This window comes from Myxocyprinus asiaticus, chromosome 19 (assembly GCF_019703515.2).
Source record: "Myxocyprinus asiaticus isolate MX2 ecotype Aquarium Trade chromosome 19, UBuf_Myxa_2, whole genome shotgun sequence".
Classification (NCBI taxonomy): domain Eukaryota; kingdom Metazoa; phylum Chordata; class Actinopteri; order Cypriniformes; family Catostomidae; genus Myxocyprinus; species Myxocyprinus asiaticus.
In genome coordinates, this window is record NC_059362.1 from 30,667,125 (window position 1) to 30,680,366 (window position 13,242).

General features: G+C 40.7%; 1 protein-coding gene across 2 annotated transcripts in view; it reads left to right on the forward strand.

The window, feature by feature from the left end:
- Positions 1–13,242, forward strand: part of LOC127410198 (NHS-like protein 1) — a 154,471-nt gene that overhangs the window by 136,010 nt on the left and 5,219 nt on the right. Inside the window, exons 4-7 of one of the 2 annotated variants that reach the window (XM_051645334.1) lie at positions 918–1,110; positions 3,761–3,892; positions 6,691–9,948; positions 12,606–12,732. In XM_051645334.1, coding sequence (XP_051501294.1) covers positions 918–1,110; positions 3,761–3,892; positions 6,691–9,948; positions 12,606–12,732 — 3,710 coding nt within the window. The remainder of the gene's footprint in view (positions 1–917; positions 1,111–3,760; positions 3,893–6,690; positions 9,949–12,605; positions 12,733–13,242) is intronic. The other variant, XM_051645335.1, reaches the window with a different exon arrangement.

A 13,242-nucleotide genomic window follows, 5' to 3' on the forward strand; every position in this document is an offset into this window, starting at 1 on the left:
TAGTGTGCGAATGGCTTTCCAATTTAGAAATCACAATGCATGAACATTTTTAATGCCTCACTGGCTTTTTCCCTCTCTCCTCTCCCATTTTCTATTCTTTCTCAGAGTCTCTCATTGCATTTATGCATGCGTGCATTTTTACAGTGTGGGTGTATCTGTGTGTGGTTTGATGGTTAGTTGCCTGTGAAACTGCTCTGTATACTCCTGGAGCTCCAATAAGCCGGGACACCATAAAAACCCTTTGGCTAAAGCTAAAGAGAAATGAGGGGTGTAGGAGCTCTGGAACAGAATCAGAAATCTGAATATTAACTTCCCAGTAGTCTCAAAATGCTTTATTCCTAAAGTTTATTAGCAGGGACCTGGAGATACAATATTATATCAATATCTGGGTCACAATACAACAATATTGAATTTGTTTTTATTTAGTGTATTGCGTGTATTTAATTTTTTGTGATTCAAAACTGTGATATATTGTAATCTTTTGCTCACTTGTTTCTTAATCATCTTCATTGGACTTCGGTACTTCGAGCAACAAGTGCTGAACATGCTGCTTTATGTCATCACAGAGCCATAGAAGTAGCGCAAAGGCACATCTGTGTCAGTCAAATAAATGTGAGGGAATAGCGTATCTTGGTGCCAGTGTTTTTATTATTACACAAACAGTTTAGCTGTACAGAGGAAGGACATCCTTACAAATGAAAGTAATAGATTTACTGTATATTTTTAGCTCATTCTGTGTTTGTATTCTGGTCAAGTAGAAATAATAAAGTGTTCATTGACCTAATGCTACAGTACTAACACACTTGCTTTGAGTGGTGGTCAATCTCTTTTTTCCCAAAAATATCAATTCATTGCATTTGAATAGGTAATATATTGCAACGCTTTTTAAAACTCACTTTATTTGACCTCTTTTCCAGTCCATTGCATCTTCAGGAGAGGAAGAAAAGGACTCCTACCAAATGAGGGCACAGAGTCCAGTGCAGGAGGAGGGGGTTGAGGTTGATAGACAAGGGCCCCAGACCAAAGCCCCACCCCTGCCCACTCCAGAAGAGAAGATGAGGCAGCAGGCTCAGGCCATTCTCACGGATATTGTCCCTATCAATGTCACAGGTAAGAATTATATTCTATTAACTGTCAAACCAGGCAACATTGTAGCTAAAGGAACCCCTGGAAAAACTTAATTTCTATGTTATTGCTATACTTTTGTCATCCTTGTGTCTCCCAAGAGCTCATTTGTTTATTATGTTTATTGTTTGTTTTTATATGTGCTAATTTTTCATTTTTTAAAATCTGCAAAAACGTTAAAATGGTAACTCAGTTCCTTTTATATTTAGTTCCTCATAACTTTCCAAACTGATATGTCTATAACACACAATTAAACACTGCATGCATGATATACTGGCTGTATGGATATATAAGCATATGTATAAATGGTCCTGCATTCTGTTCAACACATTAACAATTCTCATATTAACAGTTCTATCATTTCCTATCCCTTCTGTATCGTTAACTTTTACCTTTTCTACTTGAGAGTTATCTATTTAAACATTGAGTTTCTCTGCCAAAGGTCATGCACAAATTCAACCCTATAAAGAACATGCATACAACCACAGACAGCTTATCAAAAAGAACACAGTCTCTCCTACAACATAGTTTAGACAGAATAAGCTATGTGCATCCAATCCTTTCAAGAAACTTTGAACTTCACCATGACTCAGGCAGGAGAAGCTATATTAGACTTAAAATTACACACACACATACACACCCACACATTAATTCAATCTGTCAGATCTGTGACTTAGTCAGACATCCCAACGTGCTGAAGCTTAGTCAACAGCACACAGTCTCTGGAGTTGTCTCCCTTTTGGCAGTGCCACAGCACATCTTACAGCACTTTAGAAGTGCTTTTGTAGACAAAAGACTGTTTTTAATCTTATTTAGTTTGATAGAATGAGCTTCTGAACTTTTACTGTTTTTAATCAATATTTCCCCTAAAGTATACTGCAGACACTGTAAACTTAAATTAGATAGTGAAGATGTACAGGTGCATCTCAATAAATTAGAATGTCGTGGAAAAGTTCATTTATTTCAGTAATTCAACTCAAATTGTGAAACTCGTGTATTAAATAAATTCAGTGCACACAGACTGAAGTAGTTTAAGTCTTTGGTTCTTTTAATTGTGATGATTTTGGCTCACATTTAACAAAAACCCACCAATTCACTATCTCAAAAAATTAGAATATGGTGACATGCCAATCAGCTAATCAACTCAAAACACCTGCAAAGGTTTCCTGAGCCTTCAAAATGGTCTCTCAGTTTGGTTCACTAGGCTACACAATCATGGGGAAGACTGCTGATCTGACAGTTGTCCAGAACACAATCATTGACACCCTTCACAAGGAGGGTAAGCCACAAACATTCATTGCCAAAGAAGCTGGCTGTTCACAGAGTGCTATATCCAAGCATGTTAACAGAAAGTTGAGTAGAAGGAAAAAGTGTGGAAGAAAAAGATGCACAACCAACCGAGAGAACCGCAGCCTTATGAGGATTGTCAAGCAAAATCGATTCAAGAATTTGGGTGAACTTCACAAGGAATGGACTGAGGCTGGGGTCAAGGCATCAAGAGCCACCACACACAGACGTGTCAAGGAATTTGGCTACAGTTGTTGTATTCCTCTTGTTAAGCCACTCCTGAACCACAGACAACGTCAGAGGCGTCTTACCTGGGCTAAGGAGAAGAAGAACTGGACTGTTGCCCAGTGGTCCAAAGTCCTCTTTTCAGATGAATCCAAGGTCCTAGAGTCTGGAAGAAGGGTGGAGAAGCTCATAGCCCAACTTGCTTGAAGTCCAGTGTTAAGTTTCCACAGTCTGTGATGATTTGGGGTGCAACGTCATCTGCTGGTCTTGGTCCATTGTGTTTTTTGAAAACCAAAGTCACTGCACCCGTTTACCAAGAAATTTTGAAGCACTTCATGTTTCCTTCTGCTGACCAGCTTTTTAAAGATGCTGATTTCATTTTCCAGCAGGATTTGGCACCTGCCCACACTGCCAAAAGCACCAAAAGTTGGTTAAATGACCATGGTGTTGGTGTGCTTGTCTGGCCAGCAAACTCACCAGACCTGAACCCCATAGAGAATCTATGGGGTATTGTCAAGAGGAAAATGAGAAACAAGAGACCAAAAAATGCAGATGAGCTGAAGGCCACTGTCAAAGAAACCTGGGCTTCCATACCACCTCAGCAGTGCCACAAACTGATCACCTCCATGCCACGCCGAACTGAGGCAGTAATTAAAGCAAAAGGAGCCTCTACCAAGTATTGAGTACATATACAGTAAATGAACATACTTTCCAGAAGGCCAACAATTCACTAAAAATGTTTTTTTTTATTGGTCTTATGATGTATTCTAATTTTTTGAGATAGTGAATTGATGGGTTTTTGTTAAATGTGAGCCAAAATCATCACAATTAAAAGAACCAAAGACTTAAACTATTTCAGTCTGTGTGCACTGAATTTATTTAATACACAAGTTTCACAATTTGAGTTGAATTACTGAAATAAATGAACTTTTCCACGACATTCTAATTTATTGAGATGCACCTGTATATTCATCTTTTAGTCTAGTTTTCATATTGTTTGGTTGTACAGAATGTGTGTGACTCTGTATGAAAGTTGCACTTGTACATGGGTGTGTGTGTGTGCTCTGCATGTATGTTACTAACTGGCCCTTTTGCCTGTCTGTCCTCGTCAACTGGTCTCCAGGGGAGACATTTGACAGGCAGGCCAGCATTCGCCGCTCTCTAATAAACACTGAAACTCTGGCCCGCCGGCCCAAGAAGGTTAAGCGGAGAAAGACTATATCAGGGGTGCCTGACAGCATTCAACAGGAACTAGGTATGGTATGGCTTTGCCAGCTCTCTCAGCTGCTGCTCCTGCCTGGCCTGTTTCCATTTAGATGGTTGAGTTTCATCTACTGTAGTTTTCATGATTCTGCCTCGCATTCCTGACCCAGCACCACTCCACATTTTCTTTAGGTTGATTTGTAAGTCTTAGAATCATCATAATCTGAACTCATTGCTATCCAAAAGAACTTTCATTCTAATTTAAAGGGATAGTTCATCCAACAATGAAAATTGTGCCATCATTTACTCACCCTTATTGTTCCAAACCAGTTTCTTTCCTTTTGTGAAACATAAAAGGAGATGTTAGGCAGACTGTTTGCTTCAGTCACCATTCACTGTCATTAAATGGAAAAAAAGGTGAAAGTGAATGGAGGAAGGAGAGAACAGAAATGAAGAATTTTCACGTTTCGGTGAACGTTCCCTTTGAAATTGGTCTTGAGAGGCTATACCCAAATCATCTAGCATTTCACACATTAGCTAACCATTATAGAATCTTTAGTGCCCTTAATGAGGATTTCATTGTTTAGTCTCTTTTTGCCAAGCCTTTGCATGCTCAGTTTTCCCTTAACTCTCGACCCCCTGTGTTATATAACCTTATTATCCAACAGCTGGATCCAGCGGTATTCCATTTCCCACCTCTCCCCTGAGTCATTCCTGTTTGTTTATGTGAGTGCTGATAGTTGTATGCAGTGGTGAACATGGCCACACTTTGCTTTGCATCCAACTGCAGCCACTGTATATTCCTCTATCCAGATTCCTCTGGCAGAACACTTCATATTTTATAAGTAGAGTAATAGAGGGGGAGGGGAGCGGCAAATGAACATGGATGTAGCGGAAGAAATGTACACATACACCTCCTGGTTGGCTGTTTTATTTATTTATTTATTTTTATCTGGGTAACAAGAATAAAGACAAGTTTTGTAATACATCCATTTTCAATAACACTATAATACTGTTAAAATTGCCATCTCTGCTTGCGTACATGCTAGATTACTGGGACTGTTGAAAGGGCTTTTTGTGTCACTTATTGTTTTTTGGCTATTGCAGATATGCTTTTAGCAACCCTTTCTTTACCAGAACAGGTGTGGGGTGGGGGGTGTAGAGTTCAAATTCTTTAACAGTGTTTTGTTGATAAAGATGCACAATTAATCTGCTTTAAGTCCCATTCTGTTTTTATACATGTAGAGGATGAGGGGTTAACTTCATAAACCAGTGTCATTTCTCTGGGGCTAAAACTAAAGCTGATCTGATAGTGACATTTTTAAGACAAGTCTCTGTCTGGCAGTTTGAATGTTATGATTACTATTGTATGGTAATTTATTCTCTAACAGTAAGCATGATATTAAGAAGATGCAAGATTTGTGCATTACGCTGCCTGTGTTTGTGTATGATAATTACAGGAGGCATAATTCATTAACAGCCTGCAGTTTTCTACTAAATTCTCAAAAACATGTGCATGCTTGCATTTGTGAATAAGCTCAGGCCCCATTTACACCTTGCATTAACATGCATTTTCGGATTGCACTTGACCACATTAAATGACCGGTGTAAATGCACCCAAGACACATTGTGATCGGATCGTTATCGGATCACTAAAACCACATTCAAAAAAGGTGTAAATGCATTTTCGTTAACCGGATACAACTACGTAAGTAATTAATTATGTTATGAGGTTATGCTACAGTCATCTGTTGTTAAAGTGCTGTGTTGTGGGTTCTTGCCTTTTTCTGTTAATTCTACCCTCGCAATATGAAAAACAAAACAGAACAGTCACTGCCATTTTGCAATCTTGTCATCCGAACAATGAACAATATCTCATTAGTTATTCAATTGGAATATGTCATCTTCAGGGGTTAAATTGGGATTTTTGAGGAGACACAGACTAGGTGGAAGCATAATGCTTATGTACTTAACTTTAAAGGTGTTTTCGAGCAAGCATAATCGCTAAATGGAGTCGGAATGCATAAAAAAATACTGAACTGGACACTGCCTGCAGGAAATAAAAAGATTTGATGAACAAACTGCCAATATTTTTTTCTATTTTTAATTGGAGTTGCTGGAATGTTTGTTTTTCTCCTCAAATACCTACTCACTCACGTCAGGCTACACTCACACATTTCAGATGAGAAGCATAGTGCTTAAGAATCGCTGATCGCAAGATGAATATCATTAACTTAGATGAAGGAAAAACCCTGACTGTAAAAATCATGGAAAGCATTATAATTATGCATCAATGTTTTTAAAATTCGCTAAAAGACAGAGAATTTTCAGATTGCACTGGCTCTGAAATAGTGTTTTCCATTTTGTGCAGGTTACTTTGATCATATCACTATCCAATCACAGTGAAAACGAATTTGACTACAAGGTGTAAATGCAATCCAGCTAAAGAAAATCCAGATACTATCTGGATCTGAAATGCATGTTAACACAAGGTGTAAATGGGGCCTCATAATGATGGTATGTGTGTTAGTGTGTCATAGTACTACTGTACCAGCCGCCTCTTCCCTCTGTTAGCTAAGATCCTCTACTAGTGCAGACACTCTCATTAACACATTTAGGAACGTACAACATATTTGGTGTCAGCCACTAAGATATCAACCATAATTTAGGTTTCCAGAAGTCATTAACTTGTCACATGTGGATACAGCTAATCAAATTAATTAGCTCTCAACAGAGAGGGTTAATCTGATTGGTAGCTGATGTCACAAAGAGCCAGGGGACAGAAGCAGAGAAACATGCAGCTGTAGCATATTTCATAATTATCTTAATTTCTGTTTTTCTCTGCACCAGTAAAAGGGCGTGGAGGAGAGCTTCGGCCACAGTCGATGTTTATCCCTGGACAGTATTCAACACTTGGGCGAGTCGGGAGTTGGAATTCTCGATCTGAGACAAAAGATTCTGGCTGCCAAACTGAGGAGGTGAAAATCGTCCCACCTTCTGTGAGGAGAATACGGGCACAGAAGGGCCAAGGAATCGCTGCTCAAATGGCTGGCATCTCCACCTCTGCCACCAACATCTCTGCTGTTTCTGATGGGAGCTCCTCTGGAAGTTCAATAGTTGTAATGGCACCCCATTTTTGCCATGATAGCAAGCGTTTCCACAGCTTGCCCCGAGGTGCACGGGTCTCTCTAAATGCAGAGCCCCTATATAGCAGTACCCCATTCAGGCCAGAAGATTCTACAGCAAAAGCACCACAACAGATCAGAAAATTACAGGTAGATGACACTGTGGTGCACATGAGGAATGCCCCCAGGGCATGCACCCCAGCCCGCCCAAAATCTCAGGAGGTAAGAGGTACTCATCGGGAGTGGGGATCTGTCTCTGGTCCTGCCTGTGTAGTTTCTCCACATGCAGCCTACTCAACTTCACTTATACCTAATGCTACTCTGTTATGTTCTACTGAGGTTATAGCACTTCACACCACATCAAGCCCTGGCCAGAACCCAATTGGTGGGTCACCGTACCCTAAAGTTAGGCCTCATAGCATGATATCAACTGTCAACAGTGAGAGCACCAGTAGTGTGGCCACAGGTTCCCACACACCAGAAGTAGGCATTAAGGATACCTGTAGTGAGACTGGCCGGTCAGATAGCAGTTTGCCCAGCCACAGCACAATTGCTGCAGGAACAATGTCTTCGGATGAGCAATGGATTTATGACTCCCCTGAAAACGTGTTGCCCAGAAGGAACCTGACTTCCAGCTGTTCAACACCTATAAATCATCTATATAGTAGCCTTGAATGCTCCTCAAAAGGCACAGACTCTGGTTCACTCTACTCTATGGACAATGATGGCTATTACACTTCCATGCATCTGGATTCAGGCCTTCGGTCAAGGAGCCAGGGTAGTGGCCATGGTCATGGCATAGGAGGCAGGGCAGCAAGACATAGTATGTATGAGTGCCTGGGTCAGCAAGAAGACCAAACCAGCTTGTACAGTGACCGCTCACTGTCACGTTCCATCTCGCTACGCAAATCAAAGAAGCCACCTATTCCACCAGCACGCACAGACTCGCTACGTCGAAAGCCTAAGAAAACCAACTCTCCAAATGCCAACATTGGAGGATCGGTTTTGAATGAGTCATTGATTGCCACACTCCAACAGTCACTTCAGAATGGGCTGAAAGGGAAGGGGTCATCCACACCATCTCACAGTCCTTGCAGCGACTATGAGGATCCCTGGATGCTCCGTCCCAGGAGCCAGAGCAGCATTAGTGCAGGCGGTAGTGGCGTATCAGCAACAGGGATGGCTAATGTTTACGCCATCTGTCACGTCACACCATCTCACAGTGACACTAGTAGCCTGCGTTCTGATTATGCAGATTCATGGAGCTACTACATGGATTATCCTCATCCATCTGGTGATCAGACGCATTCATCATGCACTAATGCACTGTCTGCTGGACAAGCAGGTAAGATCACAAATGGAAGAGGTCTCTACAATGGTACCCAAACCACCCTTCCTCCTGCTCAAGAAAGAAGTGATGTGTCAGTAAAGCCTAGAACAGGCACCTCCTCACCAGACAGGGTGCATCGATTGACTTCTCCATCAAGTGGATACTCAAGTCAGTCCAACACTCCCACAGCTGGCACTCCTGTCCCCTCTTTCATGAGGTGCAGGTCCCCATCAGGTAGCAAGCCCAAGCCCAGTGTACCTGAAAGAAAGTCATCTTTGATTTCATCTATATCCATCTCTTCTTCTTCCACCTCTCTTTCCTCCAACACCTCGGATTCTATCAGGAACAATGTCCCTCCTCCACCTCCTCTTCCTGCTGCCCCTGTGGCTCATTTACCTTTCAACCCTCCATCCTATTCTCCTCCCCTTCCTCCCTCCAGCCCTGTTTGCAATGCAAACCAGTTATTTCCTCCTCTTCCTGTTTTACCCATGACCCCTCATCAACAAGCATCTGTGTGCCTTCCTTACATAAATTCCTCCCCTGAATTTCCACCTCCTCCACCTCCAGAGGTGTTGATTGACCCTGTCTTATTAAGCCTCAATAGTTCTTGTAGCCCTCCACCTCCTCCTCCGCCACCATTCCCTGATTGTTCTACCATCCCTCCTTATCCTTCACCCCCAATTCCAGTTCTGTCCAGCAGGGCACCACCTGCTCCCTCCTCTGCTAGCTTGAAGGAAATAAAGGGCAGCCTTAAGCCAGTGAACCCAGGGAGACAGCCAGTGTCCTCTCACTCCGAGGAGCCTAAAAAGTGTGGCATGCCACTGGTTACCCCCTTTGCCCTGCAGAGTGTGCAGCTGCGTTCGGTGAAGCAGCCAGAAAACAGTGAAGTTAGCTGCTCCAATTTTGACGAAATAGCAGCTGAGCAGATGGTCATTAAGCCGCAGACACCAGAGAAGCCCAAAAAACCAGACCATCCATTTGTTCCTCAGGTTTCTTGTAAACCTCAAAATTCAAATGAAACACAAAGGCCATCATCTCCAGAGAAGAGACTCTCCATCCAGCATAGACTAGATAGTCATGTTGAAGTACAACCCAACTGTGAAAAATCACATTCTGAACCGACATCCTGCCTTACAGATGGGTCTATGGATCTTAGTGACAATAAGGTCACAGCTGAAGCAGATGGTCTAGAGACTGACTTATCATCACCAGTGGACATGCCACAAAACTCTACACCCAAGAAAAAGCCTCCTATGGTTTCTGAAAAGCCAAAGTTTTCTTTCACCTTTTCCTCCTTTTCCACACCTGACTGTAAAACAGAAGAGAACTGTGCATCCAAAACAGCATCCACAGCCAATGATGACAGTGATTTGCTGAGTGCTCAAAATGAGGTGATAACTTCTACAACAGAAAGTCAGGACACCACTCATGTGCCAGAAAAGAAGACAGAGAATGATGGGTGTGACATTTCTGTACCTCCCATGGAGATAAGAGACATTTCTACCACAAATGGTGAAGCTCAGGAGTTCATCAAGACTGTTCTTAATATGGACAAGGGCACCTCTGAAGGAGATGGGGAAGAAGATGGAGGAGATGATGACGAAGATGTAACCAACAGCACCGGATCGGTTGGCTCTAAAGATGATGAAAGTGGTAAGTCAGATCTTCCTAATTTTACTCTGTGGTAGTGTTGTCAAAAGTACCGGTACTTCGGTAAAAAGTTGATACTAAAATAAAAAAGATGTAACGATACCAGTGTTTCTGCAGTACTGCTAGTACCGAGCACCGACTCAATCCGGTACCAGTGCGCAATATGACTGACACACGACAGCTTTAAAATGCTCACAGACTTAATTTGAATGCATGCTCTGTTACTCCTTTTACACTGAAATGGACAGTTAATCCAAGTGACATGTCTTAATGTGATTTATTAAACAGCTGAAGGCTGCAGTCTTAGCGTGGATGAGCTGCGTACTTTAAATTAATGTATAAATCCGACCACTCATCCACTAGAAACTCCACAGACACTGAGAATCATTCACGTTGTTTGAGATGACAAAGCAGAGCATTTATCCACTGTGAACCACGCAGCACATGTAAACTATATATTTATATAATTAAATCACAGAATTTGCACTTTAATCTCAACTCAACTTTATTTATATAGCATTTAAAACAACAGAGTTGACCAAAGTGCTTCACAGTAATAAAATTAAAATATAACATTTCAAAATTACCACATACACAAACACCAGTAGTCTAAATACAAACACTCCCAAAACTGTGTCCTACATTTCATTTCTCAGACTCAAAAGACAATGTAAACATATGAGATTTCAGATGTGACTTAAGTCTTCAATGATCACACTGGGCCGTGCTGTGAACTGTTTATCCAGAAAAGTAAAGCTTTTGGCAAAAAACACGTCATAATAAAACCATGATTCAAAATAAAAGCTAGATGCTTGAAATTGAAGAAATTAAATAAAAAATGTAATAAAAATATATTAATAATACAACTGTATAGTAAAATGTAATATTCTCTGTAATAATAATAATACAAATAATAATAACAATAATTAATCAATTTATCACAAGCAAGACAAGTTTGGCAAAAAAGAAAATAAAAAAATGCAATGACCATTTCACCCATTTTCCATTATTAAAAGTTTTAAGAATTAATTGATTAGACACCATTTTGATGATTAAACTAAACTTTAAAACATGTTCTGGAAAATAATAATAATTATTAAATTAAAATTATTAAAATAAACTAATAACTAAACTTATGTGTTCAATAGCACATTATCATATTAGCATATTTTTGCTGTGGTATCGAAATTGGTATCGAAAACTGTGAAATTTCACTGGTATCGGTATAGACTACTGAAATTTTGGTACCATGACAACACTACTCTGTGGGGTTGGAGATCATTTGTAAAACCAAATTACATAGTATCATGCATTTTTAAATACTTGGGCCTTTTTTAAAGAGTCATGTATTCAAGATTTACATTACATAAAGAGGGATGATTGAAACAAGAGGAGGGCCACATTAGTGACTTTAAGCATAAAAGTAAATCAAGAGTAAACTATTATATGTATATGAGTGTCTACATTAAAGAGAAGAGGTGGCAGCTTTTGCTCACATCAGGGCTTAGAGTGGAATGTCACTGCGGCAACCCTTTGTATTTAGTCCTTCTTTACCTCCCTTTCTCTCTCTCTTTCCCCAACTCTGTCACTATGTTCATTCGGTCACCCCTCCCCTCTCACCATCTGTCCTCCTGACTTCTGATGCTTTCATCCACCTTAACTGTCTCACTCTTGCCTATCTAACAACTCTTTTATCCCTCTATTTCTGTTCTCTTATTTATGCCTTCCCTCACCAGCTGTTTTGCATGTCTAAAACTAGCGTGCTTTTCCCCCCTTATCCCTCCCTCACTCACTCACGTCGTTTGACTTCCCCTTCTTCCTAACTCTCACTCTTCCCTCTCGTTATGGTCGGGATAGGATGGGGCAGCATTCCCAAGGGAAAGCTGTTTAAACGGGATGGGGTGGGGCCGGCAGTGGGTAGAGGAGATGAGAAATGAGGGAGGGGGAGGGAAGAGAGCGCATAACGTGAGAATACACTCAGTAGCTCTAGCAAGTGCAGATGTGAGATGAGAGGAGAGCAGAGCAGAGCAAGTGAACTCTGATGGCAAGGTGGATACAACCATGAGAATGTAAGAGAAGGTCAAGCATACAGATTTTTACCTGTCATGATACGTGTTATATTTGAAGAGCTTAACTCATGTGTGTCTCCTTGGATTTATTGACAGCTATGTGATGTGTCTTGGTACTTGCAAGAAGTGCTGGATTTTGATTGGCTGTTTCTAACTCTTTATGTTTTCTGACATTTTGCATAATATCATTTATTGAGTGTGTTAGTTTTAAATATGTGTATCAGGTTGTCCTCACCATGTTTTGAATGTTCTTGTTGGACAAGTTTTTCCATACATGCCTGTGCATTTTAACGTAACAGTATCTATGTCTAGTATGCAAGGCATGATAAGCATGAAACTTTCTGTTTGTCACATGGATCCTAATCAGTGTGATTCATATCACTGGCACTATGTGATCTGAAGAATCCATCAACTATTTGTTTTGGTTTTGGTTTTGCTCAGTTATATCTTCATATATTCTTCCTGTAAAGTTTGTTGTTATCTGATTAGTATGTAACTAACATGGTGATATCCAATTGTAATAACAATACTGTGCAATAACAACACTATGTTAATATAAGAGTATAATATATAAGTGTTTGCTTCTGCTAGGTGAGCTTTTTGAGTCCAGCACAGCAGATACCTCTCAAGATCCCACAATTAACGGCAACACCTGTGGGGACATGGTGACTCCCACGCGCCCCCGGACCACTGATGACCTCTTCGCTGCTATTCACAGGTAAATTGCCACAGTACTTTGCTGGGATACCTTCTCCAGTTCCATCCACTTCCTTATTATTCTTTCCCTCTCCCATGCCGTAAATTGCTGTTCTCTGCCTTTCATAACTTTAAAGCAGGCTGTCCTATCCAATTTAAGATACATCCATCAAAAGCTGGAGTGTGGAAGGAAAGCAGCCTGTAAAGAGTAGGGTTTTTGTGGTCTCTGTTTGTCAGATGAAGAGATGCCCCAGGCTGATGTATTACTCTACTAGATGCTCATGTACAGTTTGGCTGTGTTAAAGGAACATGCACTAGCTCATAAAGGCATAGTTCAACAATCATCATTTACTCACCCTCATATTGTTCCAAACCTGTATGACTCTCTTTCTTCTAAGGAACACAAAAGGAGATGTTGGGTAGAATGATAGCCTCAGTTACCATTCACTTTCATTGTATAATGATACAATGACAGTGAATTGTGACTGAGGTTTACATACTGCCTAAGATCTCCTTTTTCGTTCCATGGAAG